The sequence below is a fragment of the Loxodonta africana genome, chromosome 17 (genome assembly GCF_030014295.1).
Source record: "Loxodonta africana isolate mLoxAfr1 chromosome 17, mLoxAfr1.hap2, whole genome shotgun sequence".
NCBI lineage: Eukaryota > Metazoa > Chordata > Mammalia > Proboscidea > Elephantidae > Loxodonta > Loxodonta africana.
In genome coordinates, this window is record NC_087358.1 from 73,257,707 (window position 1) to 73,277,896 (window position 20,190).

Here is a 20,190-nt window from a genome sequence, read left to right on the forward strand (position 1 = left end):
CAAATAATCTAGCAGTACATTAAAAGGAATATACACTATGACCTATTGGGATTCATGCCAGGTGTGCAAGGGTGGTTCAACATATGAAAATCAATCAATATAATATACCACATTGAGTAAGGAAAAAAATTACATGGTCATCTCAACTGATGTAGAAAAAATTGACAAAATCAACACCTTTTGCAATAAAAACATTCAACAAACTAGAAATAGAAGGAAACTTCCGCAACATGATAAAGGGCATTTATGAAAAATGCACAGCTAACATCGTACTCAGTGGTGAAGAACTGAAAGCACGCCCCTTAAGAACAGGAATAAGACAGGATTCCTGCTTTCACGACTTCTATTAAACATTGTACTGGAAGTTCTAGCCAGAGCAATTGGGAAGAAAGGAAGGAAAAGAAAGGAAGAGCATCCAAATTGGAAAGGAAGAAGTAAAACTATCTATATTCACAAACACCGTGATCTTATAAATAGAAAATCCTAAAGAATCTTCAAAAACTCTTAGAGCTAATAAACAAGTTCAGCAAAGTTGCAGGATACAAGATCAACACACCAAAGTCAGTAATATTTCTATACATTAGCAATGAAAATCCAAGAATAAATTAAGAAAACAATTCCATTTATGATAGCATCAAAAAGAACAGAATACCTAGGAGTAAATTCAACCAAGGAGATGCAAAACTTTTACACTGAAAATGACAAAATATTGCTGAAAAAAGACCTAAATAAATGGAGACATCCCATGTTCATGGATTTGAACATTTAATACTGTTTAAAAGGCAATACTCCCTCAAAGTGATCTATAAATTCAATACAATCCCTATCAACATCCCAACGACTTTTTTTTTTCTGGAAATGAAAAGGCTGAACTTAAAATTCATATGGAATTGCAAGGGACATCAAATAGCTAAAGCAGTCTTGAAAAAGAACAGACTTGGAGGACTCACATTTCCCAATTTCAAAACAACTACAAAACTACTACTACTGCAGCAGTAGTCAGAACACTGTAATACTAGCATATGGATAGATATATAGATCAATAGAATAGAACTGAAAATCCAGAAGTAAATCCTTGCATCTGTGGTGAATTTATTTTTGACAGGAGTGCTGACACTCTTCAATGGGGAAAGAATAGTCTCTATAACAAATAGTGCTGGGACAACTGGATCTCCACATGCAAAAGAATAAATTTGGACCCATACCTCACACCATATATGAAAATCAACTCAAGATGGATTAGCAACCTAAATCTAAGAGTTAAGACTATAAAACTCTTAGAAGAAAGCTAAAGATTCCTTACATATGACAGGAAAAGCACAAGCAACAAAAGAAAAAAATAGATAAATTGGACTTCATCAAAATTTAAAACATTTATGCATTAAAGAGTACTATCAAAAAAATGAATAGAAAATCCACTGAATGGAAGAAAATATTTGCAGATCATATATCTGCTAAGGGTCAAGTAGCCAGGGCATACAAGAACTCTTATAACTCAACAACAAAAAGATAACACGATCAAACAATGGACAAAGGACTTGAATAGATAAGCTCAGCACCGTTAGTCTTTAGGGAAATACAAACTAAAACCACCACGAGATGCCACTTCATTCCTTCCTAGCCATACTGGGATGGCTATAATTATAAAAAATAGAAGAAGAAAATAACAAGTGTTGGCGAGGATGTGGAGAAATTGGAATCCTCGTACATTGCTGGTGGGTATTATAAAATAGTGCAGCCACTGTGGAATAATTAGGCAGCGCCTCAATGAATTAACCATAGAATTACCTATGATCCAGCAATTCCACTCCTGGGTGTATACACAGATGTTGTTGTTGTTAGATGTCATCAAGTCCGTTCCAACTCCTGGCATCCTCGTGTGTGCTGAGTACAACTGCTCCATAGGGTTTTCAGGGCTTTGACCTGTCAGAAGCAGATCACTGAGCCTGTCTTCCAAGGCCCCTCTGGGTGGGTTCACACTGCCAGCCTTTTGGCTAGAAGTCAAACATTTAACTCTTTGCACCCCCCAGGGACTGCCTGAGAGATGAGGAGGAGGTATCGATTGAATGGGGTCTAGAGAAATGGGCTGTAATTAAAAGGCAATAAAGGAAGTTGAGGGAGGCCTGGGAAGAACAGCTTGAGCAGAGATAGGAAAGAGCAATGTGTGTTCAGGTTAGTCACTGGGTAGCATCTAGAGGAAGAAGGAAGGGAAATGAGCCTGGAGAACCTTGATTTCCAAGGTAAGGAATTTGGACTCCATGTGATATGTATGAAAGCATATTGAATGAGACTTTTAAATGAGTTTATTTATTTATTTATTTTTGTCTTTTAGATTTAGGATCCAAAATCATTTCAACTTAAAAAGCATTTTAAATTCTTGGGGAGTCACCTATCTTTTTGATCCACTCAAAGCTAACTTGAAAGGAATTTCAGGTAACAACAGTTCCTTCTTCCGAGATTTTTGGTATTGTGTTTTGGGGCAGTCTTATCATATTTTGATTAAGGGCTTCTAGTTGTTTCTATAGAACCCTCAGTATTAAACAGCCAGAGTCAACGTTACTTAAAAGAATAAAGTGCTTGGCTTTATATAAGAATGTGTTGCTTCTGCTGTCAGTCACGTTTGGGTTAGACTTTGAGGGTGGAGTCATTTCCTGAGACCCTTTAAGCACAGTTTTTGGAGACCAACTTCCTAGTGAGGCCAGCACCCGTAAGACACAACTCATCTTTCCTCTGCCCTGTGTGACTATGAATGTGCCAGACACTGGTGCAATAAACCAAACCCAGTGCCATCGGGTCGATTCCAACTCATAGCGACTCTATAGGACAGCGTAGAACTGCCCCATAGAGTTGCCAAGAAGCACCTGGCGGACTAGAGCTGCCGACCCTTTGGTTAGCAGCTGCAACGCTTAATTACCATGCCACCAGGGTTTCTGGTACAATAATACAGCTCTTTATTCTGATGTTCTGCTGTCTCCCCAGCCTTACAGTCACCCTTTCTTTCTACCTCTTCTGCCTCTCTTACCTCCTCTGGTCTCTTCTAATGAGCTAAGCTTGAAACTTTCCCTTATCCGTTCAACTTCCTTTCTTCAAATTATCCATGCTCCTGTAACCTAATCCTAAAATGGCCTGCTTCCCAGCATTCATATTGAACTTCTTTGCCCAAAGTAGACGTGCTACTCCCAATCAATAGGGGCTGTGTGCCTATGATCTGACAGAGGACTTAAATAAAATATAAAAAGAGAGTGGAATGCCAGAACATCGTATTCCAGGGTCCTCTTAGGAGACCGCTGGCTAAACTCTATTTTCCACTCCAAAGGCTCATGTTTGTTACTACTCTGAATAGTTGATTATCTGTGGGAAGATGACATTGGGGCAGACATTTTCATGGACCTTGACATCCTTCTTGTCTGATAAGCTTGACAATCACTATTTTGAACGCTAGAGCCTCATATCACAGACAGGTTTTCAAAAGCTTTGCCCAGAATCTTCCTTCTTAAGCGATCACAGAAAAAAAAATGAGAGTTTGATCCACAAAAGAAGTCTTGACTTGGGCTTTAGATGTGACCAGTCTAACGGGCAGAGTTACTTATCAAATAAAACACAAGAGGATTGACTTTATAGTGTTTAAAATCCACCCACTCTACTCATTACCTGAACATGCGGAAATAAGCAAAGCAAGAGTCAAGTTTGGACACCGTGCCCAGGACAATGCTTGGATACAGTGGGACACTCAATAAATATTGTTGGCTTGGTTAAATGTCTCAACCAGAAATTTTTCCTGGTGACACAGACACAGTCTGGCACCGCAGGGAAAGAAAGACTGGAGTGAAAGGGGCAGAAGGCAACAAAAGGGCAAGGGATGTGTGCCATCTTTAATAGTGTGCAAATCAAATCCCAGTCTCCTTTTGCGGCTCCACAGCTCAACCACGGCACTTCTGCAGTTGATGGCGGCTCTGTTCTTCTCCTGATCATCCTAGTTAAAAACTTTCGGGCCGGTCTTGACCTTTTTTCCTGCACCACTACATTCAATCAACCACTATGGCTTACTGAGTATTTCTTCATAGCTCTTAAATCTCTCTCCCTTGATGTCTTAAAAGTGCATCTTAAAATGCCACCAATCCTGTGGCTTCAAACAGGACTGAGCTTAACCCTCATTGTCCATAAATCTGTCTGACAAGATCTAATAATAAGCAACCCAGTTTTTAAAGTTTTTTTTTACATCTACCCTTTTTTTTTCTAATGCAATGCAGGTGTACTTATGTATGTTCAAACCAGTAGAATACAGGCCACCTGATCTGGCCTTATTTAATAATCACTGAGCAGTTACCATGTGCCAAGTGTGAAGTTTTCATTCATGTTTTCTACAGATTTATAAAAAAGACAAAATCAGTCTTATAACCTTCTCCCAGTTGTATTCATCTAAAGCAGGGGTTGGCAAATTATGGCCTCCCACTTGTTTTTATAAATGAAGTTTTACTGAAACACAACCACTCCCATTCACTTACAAATTGTCTAGTGCTGCCTTCCCATTACAATGGCAGTTGAGTCATTGCAACAGGTACTATATAGCCTTTAAGGCTAAAATATTTACTATCTGGTCCTTTCTAGAAACTATTTGCTACCTAAGGTATTGCCTCCAATGCCCTTCTTTGAAAAACATAATCAAGGGACTAGTCACTTCTGTGCCCAAATGGGCTTTCAACTTAATTCTAGAGGCATGACCACTGAATCTCTCCAAGAAATAATTTCCTCCTTCCGAAAATGGGAATAGCCGCCACCCACCTCACATATTAATTTTATCAGAAAATGCTGGCCTCCCTTCATCCAATTAACAAGGGCTTACCAAACAGGTCTTGTGTTGTTGATGAAAGCCTGACAACCACAGGGAACATCTGGCCTTTTTCTTCCTTGGTTCCAAAGCCCAGAATCATTTTGCTATCTCCTTCACTGGGTGGGTTTTTCCCTATTTACCAGTCATTCATCTCTTCCTACTTGGCAGCAAATCCATTTTTTTGCTCCCTTAAGAACTTGCTTCATTATCATTTTGAGGCCCTCTGAGCCCAAGTTATAACCTGCTCTCCACCCCAGCCATCCTTGACAGTAGGTGTCATGAGGCTTTAAAGAGTAATTCCAGTTGTGTTTACAGTGCTAGAGACACTTTTCTTGAGTAAGCCTACTTCCTATAGAACCAGCAGGCTTTGATGTACCCCCAATCCAAGAGCTACTGCTTCTGCACAACCCTTAAACTCTGAAGAAACAGTCTTCTTTTTTTACTTTTATAAGTGGGTCATTTCCAATATGCACTCAGTAAGAAGTACAAGCTCCCTGTTACTCTGACTTAAATGAGCAAACCACCCACAGTTGGTTGGGTACTGATGTTAATTTAGGCCACACCAGATGTCTGGTCAGAGCTGGAATAGAGAGGGCTGGGGAGTGGTCTAGAAGAGAGGAACACAGAAAGCAACTAACCACAGCCTAGTTTCAGATTCTTCTTAGCACTCTATATGCTGGGCTGGGTGCTGTGTGAACCCCACACTCCCGCCATCGTTCAGGAACTATGGGACAAGATGATGACACAGATAAACTAGAAGCAAATTCTGGCAATAACTCTTTAAATGCCACTAACTCTGCCAATAGTGATAATAATCGGGAAGACAAAAAAAAAAAAAAAACCAGCAAATGATACATTTGTCTTGCTTTATGAGAAGCTCAGGATGAAATATAGAGACATTGATTTACGTTTTGCCAATCCTGTGTTTACACAGTGTCATACCATGAAGACTTTTCAACTTTTTGATAGTCTGACCAACCACACACAAAGGATGATGGAAGAGGTCTCCACTAACGGGAGAGGGGAACTGAAGTAATCATTTGGTGAGATGTCCTGGAGGAAGTCTGGGCCCCTGTGGAGCTACAAACACAGGCATTTTTTTCCAAGTGAAATTAGGTTAAAAAAACATCAAGGCAGCTGCTTTTAAGGGGAAAAGAGAACAAATGTAGTGTGAGGGGTGTTTGTTATTCACTCAAGCAACATTTACTAAGCACATATATGTATCCAGCATTATTACGCTAGTTGAGTAAAGTAAGATATACTTAAAATGAATTTAAGACATAGTTTCTGCCTTCTAGAAGCTTACAGTCTAAAAAGGAAAATGGACATGTAAACACTTGGTAGAAGATGTTATGGAAAAAGAATGGAGAATATGCCAGGAGGGAGAGTAGGAAGAGTTCTCCCCCTTAACTTGGATAGTATAATGTAATGTAGGGGCAGATGGGTTGATGGTGGGCTACAGTGTTTCCTGAAATATGTTCCCGAGAATGCTAGTCCAGTAAATTTGGGAGGGAGTGGTATGGGTGATTCCATAGTTAAATAAGTAAAAAAAAAAAAAAAATTTTTTTTTTAAATACTTCATATATAATCCTCCTGGAGAGATTCACTGCGAACGTTAGCAAATTAGCAGCTCTAAGAAGTCCCCTACTAAAAACAAAAACTGTTCAACCAACATGTCCCACATTTAACTAACCATGGAACCCTTTTTACAGGATAGAACCTATAAACAACCTTTGGAATAAATGTTGGGAAGCCAGGCTATATGATTCTCAATGGCACTGAGCACCTGCCAACACTGCAGGGAAGGATGAGGCCACCAGGGGAGTCCCTTTGTACTTGGCCTCTTCCAGGCTGATCTCATTAGTTGTAGAACATTTCAGTAGCTACTTAGCAAAAGTAAGGATCTGTACTAGAGCAAGCAAGAGGAAAAAAGCAAACAAACCCACAGATGATCCTGAATTCTCATTTCGATCACACACAAATGCTGGTCTTCTCCATTCTCAACTCTTAACAGAGATAACATGTAAGAGATGCTGATGCTGGGGTATGGCAGGCGATGGTGTCTTGGCTTACGGCTGTGCAAACACGTGACCATCAATTATTGGACCATCCCTGTAGTCTGGTGGGGAAAAGCTATTTAAATGAAACTCTTTGGTTGGAGCTTTAAGATACTGGAATAACCAAGCCCATCCAACTCATCCATACAGTTGGTCCCATTTCTTAACCTGTGCCTAGACTAACACAGGCACATATACCTTAGTTGATACCCACCCACTGCCTTTGAGTAGATTCGGACTCATAGTGACCCTACAGGACAGGGTAGAACTGCCCCGTAGGGTTTCCAAGGCTGTAATCTTTATGGAAGTAGACTGCCACACACATCTTTCTTCCAGAGCAGCTGGTATGTTTGAACCGCCGACCTTTCAGTTAGCAGCCGAGCACCTAACCACTGCACCACCAGGGCTCCTCCTTAGCTGATAAGAGGTTTCATAGTGAACCTCTGCCCATTTCAGTATTAAAAATGCTCAGATGCCATACTAGATAGTAGTGAAGCCACAGAAACAGCGAGACCTCGTCTCTGCTGTCACAGAACCGTTCTTTATCCATAAACTCATCTTCTTAATTTTGGCACTGCATTTCAGCTTGTTCAGTGAGCGAGTGAGAGGCCAAGTATCTCATTACAGAAATGTGTTTCTTTTCTCAAAACCCCATGCAGAAAAAGACCAACTGCTAAAATAAATCAGACTCTTCACTCAGGACAAGCGATGCCAAGTGACTGCTTCCACTGGTTTTCCCTTCCTGTGGCCCTGTCTGGTTCCCCTTCCTGACGCTGGAAAGTAAGGGTTCTGTACTGTGAGAACAGCCAACTCAGACTTTCTGCACATACTTCATTTACAAAATGGATGAAATGCAGCATATTCCAGACGGGTTTTGTTCTCTTATACCACATTCATGGGCCACCTCCATGTATGTTGTTGTTGTTGTTAGGTGCCATCGAGTCGGTTCCGACTCATAGCGACCCTATGCACGACAGAGCGAAACACTGCCCGGTCCTATGCCATCCTTACAATTGTTGTTATGCTTGAGCTCATTGTTGCAGCCACTGTGTCAATCCATCTCATTGAGGGTCTTCCTCTTTTCTGCTGACCCTGTACTCTGCCAAGCATGATGTCCTTCTCCAGGGGCTGATCCCTCCTGACAACATGTCCAAAGTTGTAAGACGCAGTCTCGCCATCCTTACCTCTAAGGAGCATTCTGGCTGCACTTCTTCCAAGACAGATTTGTTCGTTCTTTTGGCAGTCCATGGTATATTCAATATTCTTCGCCAACACCACAATTCAAAGGCGTCAACTCTTCTTTGGTCTTCCTTATTCATTGTCCAGCTTTCACACGCATATGATGCGATTGAAAATACCATGGCCTGGGTCAGGCACACCTTAGTCTTCAGGGTGACATCTTTGCTCTTCAACACTTTGAAGAGGTCCTTTGCAGCAGATTTGCCCGATGCAATGCGTCTTTTGATTTCTTGACTGCTGCTTCCATGGCTGTTGATTGTGGATCCAAGTAAAATGAAATTCTCGACAATTTCAACCTTTTCTCCGTTTATCATGATGTTGCTCATTGGTCCAGTTGTGAGGCTTTTTATTTTATGTTGAGGTGTAATCCATATTGAAGGCTGTGGTCTTTGATCTTCATTAGCAAGTACTTCAAGTCCTCTTCACTTTCAGCAAGCAAGGTGGTGTCATCTGCATAATGCAGGTTGTTAACGAGTCTTCCTCCAATCCTGATGCCTCGTTCTTCTTCATGTAGTCCAGCTCTTCGTAGTATTTGTTCAGCATACAGATTAAATAGGTATGGTGAAAGAATACAGCCCTGACGCACACCTTTCCTGACTTTAAACCAATCAATATCCCCTTGTTCTGTCTGAACAACTGCCTCTTGATCTACCCCCATGTATATGCATGAAAAATGGAAACCAACTTTATTAGTCTAAGATGAAACAAAGAAAGCTCCCTCGAAACACAATATGCAAACCAAAATGATTTTAATACTCATACCACAGATCCCTTTCCAGTGGCATGCTAGAGTGGACTAGAATACACTTTCTGAAGGGGGTAGCCAACCCTGGGTGGTGCAATTGGCCACCGGCCTAGTCGCTAATCAAAAAGTTGGAAGTTCAAGTCCACCCAGAGGCGCCTTCAAAGACAGACCTCGTGACTGACTTCCTAACAATCAGGCATGGAAAACCCAGCGAGCATAGTTCTCCTGTGAAACATGGGTGACCATAAGTGTGAGTGGACTTGACAGCAACTGATTAACGTGTATATGCAGGGGTGAGGTGGAAATGGGTGCTGGCTCTTACATCAGAAAACCTACATGTTCCCAACTCTGCTCAGGTAGTGAGCTCAGATGGCTTAACAGTTCCCTCTAAAATGAAAGGGTTGGACTGAATGATTTCTAGTTAATGATAAAGTACAAAAATCTGTCAATTCCCCTAAGTTATCACTCATATTTCCTAATAGTATTTTTGAAACTATAACACAGAACAATTATATCCTAACTTTGCATTTTCTTTGCACGCTCTAGCCATGAAGCAATTTAATTGCACGACTGATAGACCTAAGTATACTGGAATGCAGTCATGCAGCATTAAACATTGTTAATACACTGAATTGTGCCTCTTCAAGTCCATAATGCAAACCTGTCACTTAAAAGTGGCTCTTTAAACGCAGTCCAAGGACATGTTCAAGGGTAATCATCTGAGATGCCTGCTAAAAATGCAGGTTCCTAAACTCCATATTCTGCATTTAACGAGTACCCTGGAGATTCTTATGACCACTGAAGTCTTAGAAACATTGGCTGAAGGGAATATTTCAGTACTAATTAGAAATCATTTTTTAAAATTAACTATTGGAAAAATGGGGCACTGATCTGAATATTAATTTGGGGGGATTATTTATTAGATAAATTTACCAAATTTGAGGTTTTGAAAGTTGCATAAAATGTCAAACTCTAAGAACTTCATGAATTCTCTCTCCCTGGCTATACAGCAGCCCTGGAAACTAAAAATTTAAAGTACATTCTTTAAAAATGTACTGAAATCCTTAAATGAAATGCATCGGAACAAATACTAATCAGCAATTCACATTTTTCTCATTTCCTGGGGTTAGGCCAAGACGGCTTCTACGTTTCTGAAGCGACCCACAGGGCCGAGATTGAAGTTTTAGAAGAAGGTACCAAGGCGTCCGCAGCCACAGGTATGTCCGTAACAAGTAAGCGATACCCAGCCACACTGGTGGCCTCTATCTGCTTTTGTTAAATGTACGCATTTGAATTTTCACATTTCTAAATCTTTCAACTTAAAACTCCAAGTCAAGATGTGGCACAGCACTTTTTAAAAAGTCTTATCAATGTTTACAGAAAGTGAAAAGGTTTTGGAAAATGATACGAGAAAAGAAATACCCATTTCGAAATGGATTTGTACCATTATCCCATAAACAAGGAATAGAGTCATTCTGAAAATTACTTTCAGTAAGGTATTTATTCCATGGGATGTTTTGAGAATAGGAGACAGGCTTGGCTAAGTGGTATCTTTTCTCTAATTTTCCAATTTGTACCCCTATCATAACACTAAACAATGAAAGGTCATTAGGATTTTTTTTTTCCCCTAAGAATCCAGAGATATGATTGACTTCTTATCCAATTTAAATAACAGTTTTCTTCAAATGTACAGAAAACACAGTGGGATTCCTCTCTGTTCCTTTTTTCTTGCAGCTCTGTTGTTATTCAAAAGGTCTCAGATTCCTATGTTTAAAGCAGATCGGCCATTCATCTTTTTCCTGAGAGAACCCAACACAGGTATTACAGTCTTATTTTTATAGGATTAATATAAATTATTTATTAGCATCTCTCTAGCAACAAGGGCTCATTTGTCCACGATAGCCTATATACAAGCATTCTTTCTAGCTATAGCTAGTTTCTCTGGTGCTTCAGAAACTTCCCAGTTGCAGGGTCTTGTATCCTGAGAAAGGGGAATATTTCATACCTAGAAAGAAAACTATTATCCTCAATGTGTTTTGCCTGCTCTTTCTTTCAACTCATTTGTAGTTGATGTAGATTAAAAAAGACTCAGTTTCTACTTCTGGAGAGACTTAGAAAAATTATCAAAGTAAAACTGACAAACCTTGCCTATTTTTTCACTTGGAATCTAGCTTCCTCATCATTTTAGGAAAGAAGGTGGTTTCTTCAGGCCACTAGAAGATGAGCGTAGTCCTCTAGCGTCTCTCAGTGATTCTAGCATTCTAGTAAACGCACCCGGATTTCTATAGTTTTTCCGTTGAAAAGTTGAGTTGACCCAGTATTTCTCAAGTTTGCTGAAATTATACAAAAATAAAATGTCTGCCCTAGTACTTTTAAGTCCTACTATACAACCTCAGCTTAATTCCAAAATGGTACAGTACCGACAAAGCTGCAGTACATCAGAATGACAAGCACAAGTCCTGTAAGATTCAAGAGCGCTGAACAAAGTGTTCAAGTATTTCTCTTTCAAGCTTAGTTTGCTTAATGTTCCCTTACCCCTCTGGCACTTATTTATCAGCCTAGGAAGAAAGAAGGATTCTCAGTAAAGAGTTGTTGGCAAGTCTAAATAATGTATTAAAAAGAAATAGGATGGAATAACACTAGTAAAATCACGCAAAGGTGGATCTCTTTTAACTAAGCATCAGGCATTATTTTTATTAATGGAGAGAAAAAAATGTCAAAAGTTAGAATAATGAAAATTATGCATCAGCTTTATACAAATCGTTAAGGAAATACTGTCAACATTGTTTTATCTGGGAATCATTTGCATACTGCTATAACTTGTGCTAGAAATCAAAGTAACACTTTTGTGGCAAAAAGGATGAGGCTAATCGTTCATTAGAAAGTAAATGGGGAGAGAAGTTCATTCTCCAGAATATATCCTCCTAGTCTTTCACCACGATCAACCATCCCAATCCCACATTGATTAGGTGAAAATTTCATTTATCCCTCAGAACAGGAAGCAGAGAGCTCTTAGAAAGGATGCCAAAAATATCAAAGATGAAAAAATGACAGGTTCTACTCCCTCAAGAAAAAAAGACAAGGCTAAATTTGAATAGAAAGGTCATTGCTAAAAGCTGATAACCTAAAAGGGTTGATGACAGTTAAAAGAGAAAGATTCTTTTTTGGAATTCAGTTGCATAAAAACGATGTCAAACCCCTGGGTCTAGGAAAAGACAGACCACTGTTTTCAATGGTGTGAGTTTTCAGAACGGCCTTAGCCATCAGGATGAGGATACAAGGCTAATCCAAAACCAGTTCCACAGTCTACACATTCTGAAGCCCTTGTGAATTTGTTTCCTTCTCTTTTTGGGAGGCATTTGCCCATATCACACAAGACAGTGACTCCTCTTCTGGTGACAGAGTACTGAATCTTTAGCACACCAAACTGACAAATCTTATTGATAAAGGCAACTAATGACTCCTGCAACTCACAGATGAGACACATAAGGGAACATTAAAAAAAGGATCTCAACATTGAGATTAAACATTCAAAGAATATCATTTACCCAGCCTAAAGCCATTCAGTGATCTAAAGGGCCTAAAAGATGTGATAAAACCAAAATATATCTTTCTTCCCCTTTGCTTACAAGTAGAATTCTACAGTAAGTACTTCACTACTGTAGTTAACACGCTCATAGTCTCCTAAAATGCAACAAGCCTGAGAAAGATGGAGCAGTTAAGTTTTAGTTTAGATGGATCTTGATGAGTGTAAAAACTATGCTGGCAGACAGAAAAAGGACAAAAAAAGAGGAAACTTGACAAATGGCTGCTTCCCAACTTCTTCCAGGGTTCATCTCCCCCAAGATATTAAAACGTCAAAGGGCTAAAGGATTATTAACTCATAAACAAGCTGTCAAATGGAAATAAGAATTTTCTGATAAGGAAAGCAGCTAAAATACTGGAATAGATTCTCTTTCCTACATATTCTTAAGTATGAGTTTGTATCCAAATGATTTCTAATCCCTTTTATTAATCTCAGAATCTAAGTATATATAATTTAAGATCAGACAATATATCTGGATTTGTTTAGCTCTTGCTGAATTTAGCAATGTAACTGCAGGCAATTACTTTAACAACTCCACCTTTTAAATGATATCCTGCTTTACCTAAAAAAGTATTCTGTAGATATAAAAAGAATTTAAAGAATTGCATATGAAAATACTATATAATGCTACATTAAATTCTTCTTTTTCTTGACAGGGTTTGTCTTCAGTATTGGGAGAGTTTCAAACCCCCTAGATTGAATTAACAGGTCTCCAGCGTGCCTTCACGTTCATCTATGCTTTTCTTCATCAAAAGTTAGTTTCACTTTGCTATACCCTTGAACTTTAAAAAAATGTTCTGCTTAAGTGCAAAAAGATGAGGGTATGTAATTTTCAAATATTATGAGTGCAAAAATACTTCAATTGTATTGTAAGTTTATTTCACTCTCTTTTAATCCAAATGTAATTAAACCTTCTTTTCTACTAGTTAACTCCAAAAAACACTGTAAGGCACAGCAGTGATCTATGAGTAATGAGTGAGTCAGGTCATAGGATCACTTCCTCAGTAAAGAAACACAAGGCCATGTTCAACTGAGTGTGGGGAATGAATAGTATGGATTTTTCCTTATCCTGTGTAACTCAGGGGGAATGCAAAGTGATCATAAGCAAGGTCATCTTAAATGTGTGTCCTTTCCATTTATCTTCTAAATAAAATTGAGAATTTAAGTATGAGAACAGCCGAGCAAAACAAAGAGATCCCCCCTTTGTTGGACCCCCAATATATTGTGGGCCTTGTGTAAGCACGGCATCAAGTGCTAAAGGCTAGACATTGCAGAGTCTATGCTGTAATCCCACACTTACCACTCCCTAACAGCTTCAATGTAATGCCATCCACAAACTTAGTGAGAAGGGGAAAAGGGTTGAAGGGAAGTAAGGAAACCAATAATGTCCAAAGTCTGCTTTTGAAACAGCTTTGTAAGTGTCTGCCTGTGTGCCACGGATACAGTCGCTTCCATTATCTAGACAAAAAATGGGAGTACGTTGGTGTGGACAACAAAAACTAAGAACACAGAGTAAAAAGACAATGCAGATTATCTAACACATAATTACAGTTACGTTTAACAAATAGGAACTTCCAAGTGGTGTGTCTTTCCAATGATAAAAAGCAAGGCCTTTAAGATTCCATTAATTTTTTTTTCAAATGATTACTTTAAATGTGATTATTTCCTAAACCACACAAGAGTAAAATAGAGCATTTATTGATGGAATAACAAAAGTGCTTTTCTTAAATATTCTTCAAAATACATTTGTACAACTTACAATAATATATCCAAAATAACTGTATATACAAAACATTACCTAGTTTGAAGGTATGTGCTTTTTTCCCCAAAAATTACAAAGTAACTTTTTTTTTTTTTTTTTTTTTGGCAAAGTTCAACCTTAACAGAGGTGACAATTTTAAAGGTTGGTTTAAGAAAATAGAACCTGAGGGAAATTGACACGCAAGAGTCAATGACAAGCAAGAGATTTGGAGAAATATTTTTAGTTTGTTAAATAAAAATGTTTTGTTTTTTTTTTAGAGTGATACTTTTCACATTACAAAAATAAACCAAAATGAAGAAAAGGTCACTGTAAAATGATGGAAAAAGGATCTGTAGACTTGTTTTTTGTATTTCAAATAACCAACAATGCATGTCAAAAAATGAATGCAAGATCACGATCATCTGGTATTTACTTTGTTTGTATTTGGAGAAGAGAGTGAAATAAGTGGCCAAATTTTATTTCCTTTTAATTGCTATTAATATGGTTGATCTGATTGGCTCTTCGATGAATTTCATCCAAAAAGTTCTCCAGTTGTTCTATTAGCATTCGTTTTTTAAACCTGTATGAAAAAAATAATACCACTCTCAATTTCTTATTAATTAATATTTACATACCAGTATAATATTTAAAATAAAAGAGAAACTGTTTTGGGAAATTTTTCAAAATGAGAATGAAAAATGTACATGCTATTATATATAAAAAATTATTAAATCAGTACAGTATTACAGTTTGTCCCTAAAACAAATAATCTAGACCTAGGTACCTAGGTACAATAGTAAAGAGGTTATTCCTTCCACAACCAAAAAAAAAGAGGTTATTCCTTCCACAACCAAAAAGAAAAAGGGGGAAAAAAAAACTAATGTTGCAAATAGTCTAGCATAGTTTGGGCTCACAAAGCCATCACTGCAAGAATTTCTTCTCATACACTTTGAAACAGAACGTTTAAAGTAATATGAACAAAGTGTGAATATAATCCCCACAAAATGGAAGGAGAAATAAGAGTTGGGCCAGATCATTTAAAATCCATGCTGTCCTACTGTTCCAGCTAGAAAGCTAGCAAACCAAGGGTAGACAGCTAATATAGCAAATAATAAACGGCACTGAAATAGCAATTTTTAAAAAATCTCAGTAATAAATACAGATAGCCTAATTTCAAATTAAAATTGAATTTATCTATATAAGTGTTAACATTGCTGATGCTTTTAGAACATCTAAGACTGCTGTGCAGCCCACACCTGTCTCCTCTCTACTGGTCGCTACTATGAACAGCCATTATACTATTACACAGCTCTTTCAAAGGCAAAAGTGAATGAAGTACAAGTACCAGCCACATACACAGGAATGGCTACATTCACAATGAGGTCTGATCTGACAGTACGTTGCTATAAAGAGCATAACAGGTGAAACACTCAAAATCATGGGAATAATTATGGCCTTATCTTGATCCTTAAAGTGGTCTGTGTTCTAGCCACTCCAAAAAAAAAAAAAAAAATGTAACTGCTCAATCTAAAAATGCTCTATCTTTAATGTGAAGCATGGAAGATACTGGCAGACTAATTAAGTAGGGTGGAACTATGCTTACATTTAGCAGGTCAGACTAAGTTTCCTTATGATACTAAAATTTTATGTGTGTCTCGGAATAAAAATAAAAAATGCTTTGTGTATTTTCTAAACTCATACAGCTATGCTTTTCAATTGATTGCATTCTAGTTACCATTTATAACCTTGATCCACATTCTTTGTATTAAAGTACATGATCCTAGGCTACTGAAAGGAGTCAGAAATAAGGTCAATTTGTGCAACCTGGTTCCCTAAATTACAGGTTTTCCCATGTACAAATAAAGTGCATTCAGATACTGCCTTTTGAGGTTATCTCTAATCACTGATTAATATTAACTGTGGTCCAAATATCTTAAAGAGAGAAATTAAAGGCTAAAAAAAAAAAAAAAAAGACACCAAAATGTCACAATAGGATAAATGAGAATTATGCAAGCATCTAATAATTTACTTATCCATAATTTCTGAAGAATTGGTGTGTGGTTAATTTTTAACTGAAGTTCTTTTATAAACTAAAAATGAGAAGTACTTGAATACATGTGAGTCTGTCACATGTAAGCACAGACAATACAAGTACAAAATAGACTCTATTATTATGATACTGGCTACATACACTGGGGACTCATTTCATAATGTGCTGTAGTTTATTTACCTTGATGCTTCTTTGATGACATTTTGTAAAAATATTAGTCTTGTTTGTAAACTGCCTTGCACATGCTTCAGTAAAGTGAAGATTCTTTCATATTCTTAAAACAAGAGAAGCAAAAAGATATGGCTTTCATTTGCATTCTTACTCAATATTTTTCTATTGCAGTTTACTATATTAAGATATACTAAGACAAAAACAAAAATATTCTACATAAAAACTTCACTTATTTAAGATTTTATATTTTAACATATATGTGTGAAAGAAAATCAACATCAATACAGGTAACTTGGCAGACATCTTTTTCTTTTTTTGTAGAAGTTCCCAATAAGGTATCAATCATAAAGCTTAGAAGGATGAGTAAATAGCTTTTTGGTAGTACTGCTGAAAAAGAGGCAAGTGGCTATTACAAAAACCCATCCTTATAAATTCTAAACTACAGCTAACATGGGGAAAATGTGGAGAAAAATCAGGTTAAGAGTACTATTTCAGTTTCAAGTTTTCACATAAAATTCTGCCAAGGACTACAAGCTCCTAAACAGTGAGTCTTACCCACTTCTGGCCCACCCCTGGATCACTGTACCCTCAGAGCTGGTGATGTATCTTCTGAATGAATGCTGACAACATTGAGTTTTTTTCCTACAAAGTTCTTCTGTATTCATATATATAGTTTTCATAACTTTCGTTTTTTACCCTAAACATATCCCTGGTCACTATCATAGCTTAAATCTTACATAGGCACTATGCCAAGAACTTTACAGACATGAAATCATCTAATCTTCACATTTTTGGGGGTTAGCTGCTATGCTAAAAATTCTAGTTGCTGGTAAGAAGAATAGTCAAGACTATGTATGAGTTCCTGTCGAGGCAAGAACTACATGTAACTTATCTGTATATTCTTCACTGCTCTCAGTCCCTGCTGCCTACCACCATACCTAGCATAGTACCTTGGACACAGCAGATATTCAGTAAATGTCTGTCAGCTGAATAAAGAATCAAATGTTCTTTAATACAGCTCAGATGTTGTTCAAGACTGATCTAGATTCATTCAGATCTATGCTTTCAGTTAACGGGACTTTTTTGTTTCATAGAAATCAAATCTGAAGTTTGTCTCTATACATACTTCTTCCTGGTTTTCGGATCTCTTTCATTATTTGTGCTTTTAGTTCAGTGTTGACTTCTTCATGGCTTCTGCAATGCACCAATTTCTTTCCTTTGTTGAGTGAAGATGCTGGTATATTCTCTTCAGCACATTGTTCTTTATCTCTTGGCTCCTCATGATTTTCTAAAAATCCACCAACAGTTAGGTCATTAGCTCCTAAATGGTCATGACTCAGAGCCTCTGTATGATTGGTTGGTCGTTCCAGTAAATTGGCTGGAGAAGATGATGTTGAAAATTCAGTATCCATAGCATTTGGTGTAATGTCCAACGGAAGTTGGTCTGCAACATGATTTTCAACCACATCATCTATTGCCAAATCATTAGTGGTTTCTGAAACTAAAAACAAAGATAAGGGAAGAAAAAAAAATGAGAGCCAATTTCAAAGCACACAGTAAAGAAAGCTACAAAGGAATATCATACATAGCAAATCACAACCAATTTCCTTGACTAACACAAATTAACAAGTAACATGTATGGTTAAGTTTTGCTAAAGAAGATATGCTAGATTTCAATTTGAAACTCTCAAAATATTTCCAAAATCTGTACAACTTCTGCCCTTAGAAACACAATTAAAAATAAAGCCAATTTCAACCACCTTTTAGCTCTCTGGTCTATCCTATGGCAATTTCATTGAACAAGTAGGTTTTTTTTATGCTTTAAGACCAGTTGCCCGGGAGTCCATCCAACTCATGACAATGCAATGTGTGTCAAGAGTAGAACTATGCCCTCCATGGGATTTTCAATGGCTGACTTTTTTCGAAAGTAGATCGCTAAGTGTCTCTTCTAAGGCACCTCTGGATGGACTCAAACCTCCAACCTTTTGGTTAGTAGCAGAGCATGTAACTGCTCCACCCAGGGATTCCTTTTATGTCTTAGTGAAATATATGTGATCAAAATTATCATGGCCATTTTTCCCTTAGAGAGCCCTAGCTCGTTCCAACCTAATTCTGCCTTACATAACAATTATCATTTATAAGCAAAAGCAAACACTGGACGACCTGACTGCCAGTTTATACTGTTCCACATTCTGCAGGGAACATAGCAAACATGTCAGGTTTCACAGCACACCCTTTCCTTATAACCAAGTATCTGTGGTTGTTAGGTGCCATCAAGTCGGTTCCGACTCATGGTGACCCTATGTACAACAGAACGAAACAGTGCCCAGTCCTGCGCCATCCTCATAATTGTTGTTATGCTTAAGCCCATTGTTGCAGCTACTGTGTCAATCCAACTATCTAGTCCTCATTATATGAGCAATGTAGAACAAGCTGATGCCCACTTCAGGTCATTAGTCCACCAGACCCTGAAGCTTGCCACTTAACAGCAGATTATTAGACTTACTCCCCACAGAAAACAGCTGAATTCTAAGTTCCCTGATTGTTCACCAGCCTCCAAGACACCAGCAAAATTCATCTCCGTTTTGTGCATTCACTGTCCAAAATGTAAGCTCCCTCTTCACCTGTACTCCCCTGCATAATCACCCCATAAACCCTCTCCTGGATCCTGTTCCATGATTGTAAACTCCTCTTCACTGAATGTTCTCTATAGCAATTCATGCTTCACCTGAAACTTAAAATCAGGTCCTGGAGTACCTGCCTCCTTCACCTCCCATGACCATTGCAAGGCCATTTCTCCTATGCACTCTTACAGAAACTAGCTCTTTTGAGACTCTGCCACTCATCCTCTCTCCTCATCATTATCATATACTGATCTCCAGGGTACACCCCTTTAGTCACTGATGTCTCTGGCATCTAGTTCACAGCCTTCCCCCCAACCCCAAGTCCCTCTTGACATCACTGGAGGTCTGTAAGACTCAAAGTGGGGGTCTGTGTACAAGCAGAATCAGCACCATCAGAGAGACTGCTAGAAAGGTTCATCATGAGCCCCAGCATATTTTAACAAGACTCCCAGATGATTCAGATGCACATGGAAGTTTGAGAAGCAGTAAGTGACTTCAAGTCAATCACCTGGACTGAAAAGTTCTCAACTTCTTATCTCCAAAGAACTCTTCCATTGATGCTTTGCCTCCTACCTCAAACACAAATTCAGACATCCAGGAGCATAAGCCCTTACCTTTGCAACACTCTCTAGCCACTGCTCTAACTCATCCAGACTTTCCACTCCAGCGCCCCCCTTCCATGCTCCCGTCTAGTCATCAGCTCTCCCGTCTCAATACCTACTTTCCTATCTATCTAGCTTACATCCTGTGGTATCTCACTTTCTGCCAAAAATATCCTGTGGTATCTCACTTTCTGGAGAAGGTTGGAATACTTTTTTGTGGGAGAGGAAGAAATTGCTTGGCAGTGCTGAGGATCCAAGTAAAGGTGGTGATTGTGACCACTCCGCAGGGTGGATGAAATTTCTGCAGCAGCGCCAGTTATTCCAAACGCAGTTCTAGAGCAGGCAGATAGAATCATCTAATTTGGGGGTTTGCCCAGGAGATGTCATGGAACGACCGCCTCTCTTGCTCTGTGACACGTTCCGCGTGAGCACAATTAAGTGTTCTGGAATTCTCAGTCTTCACAATGTTATCTATAATTTTTTATGATCCACACGGTCGAATGCCTTTGCATAGTCAATAAAACACAAGTAAACATCTTTCTGA

General features: G+C 38.4%; 2 protein-coding genes across 3 annotated transcripts in view; one reads left to right on the plus strand and one right to left on the minus strand.

Moving 5' to 3' along the window:
• Positions 1-10,808, plus strand: part of SERPINE3 (serpin family E member 3) — a 33,610-nt gene extending 22,802 nt beyond the window's left edge. The window contains 4 exon segments of the mRNA XM_064269913.1: positions 2,333-2,433; positions 10,003-10,089; positions 10,607-10,701; positions 10,704-10,808. Of these exon segments, the coding sequence (XP_064125983.1) occupies positions 2,333-2,433; positions 10,003-10,089; positions 10,607-10,701; positions 10,704-10,808 (388 nt within the window).
• INTS6 (integrator complex subunit 6) overlaps positions 10,695-20,190 on the minus strand; it is a 109,048-nt gene continuing 99,552 nt past the window's right edge. For both annotated transcript variants that reach the window (XM_064270178.1, XM_064270179.1), the window contains 3 exons: positions 17,547-17,921; positions 16,430-16,523; positions 10,695-14,779 (listed from right to left, as the gene is read on the minus strand). In XM_064270178.1, coding sequence (XP_064126248.1) covers positions 14,686-14,779; positions 16,430-16,523; positions 17,547-17,921 — 563 coding nt within the window. In that variant the 3' untranslated portion in view covers positions 10,695-14,685. The remainder of the gene's footprint in view (positions 14,780-16,429; positions 16,524-17,546; positions 17,922-20,190) is intronic.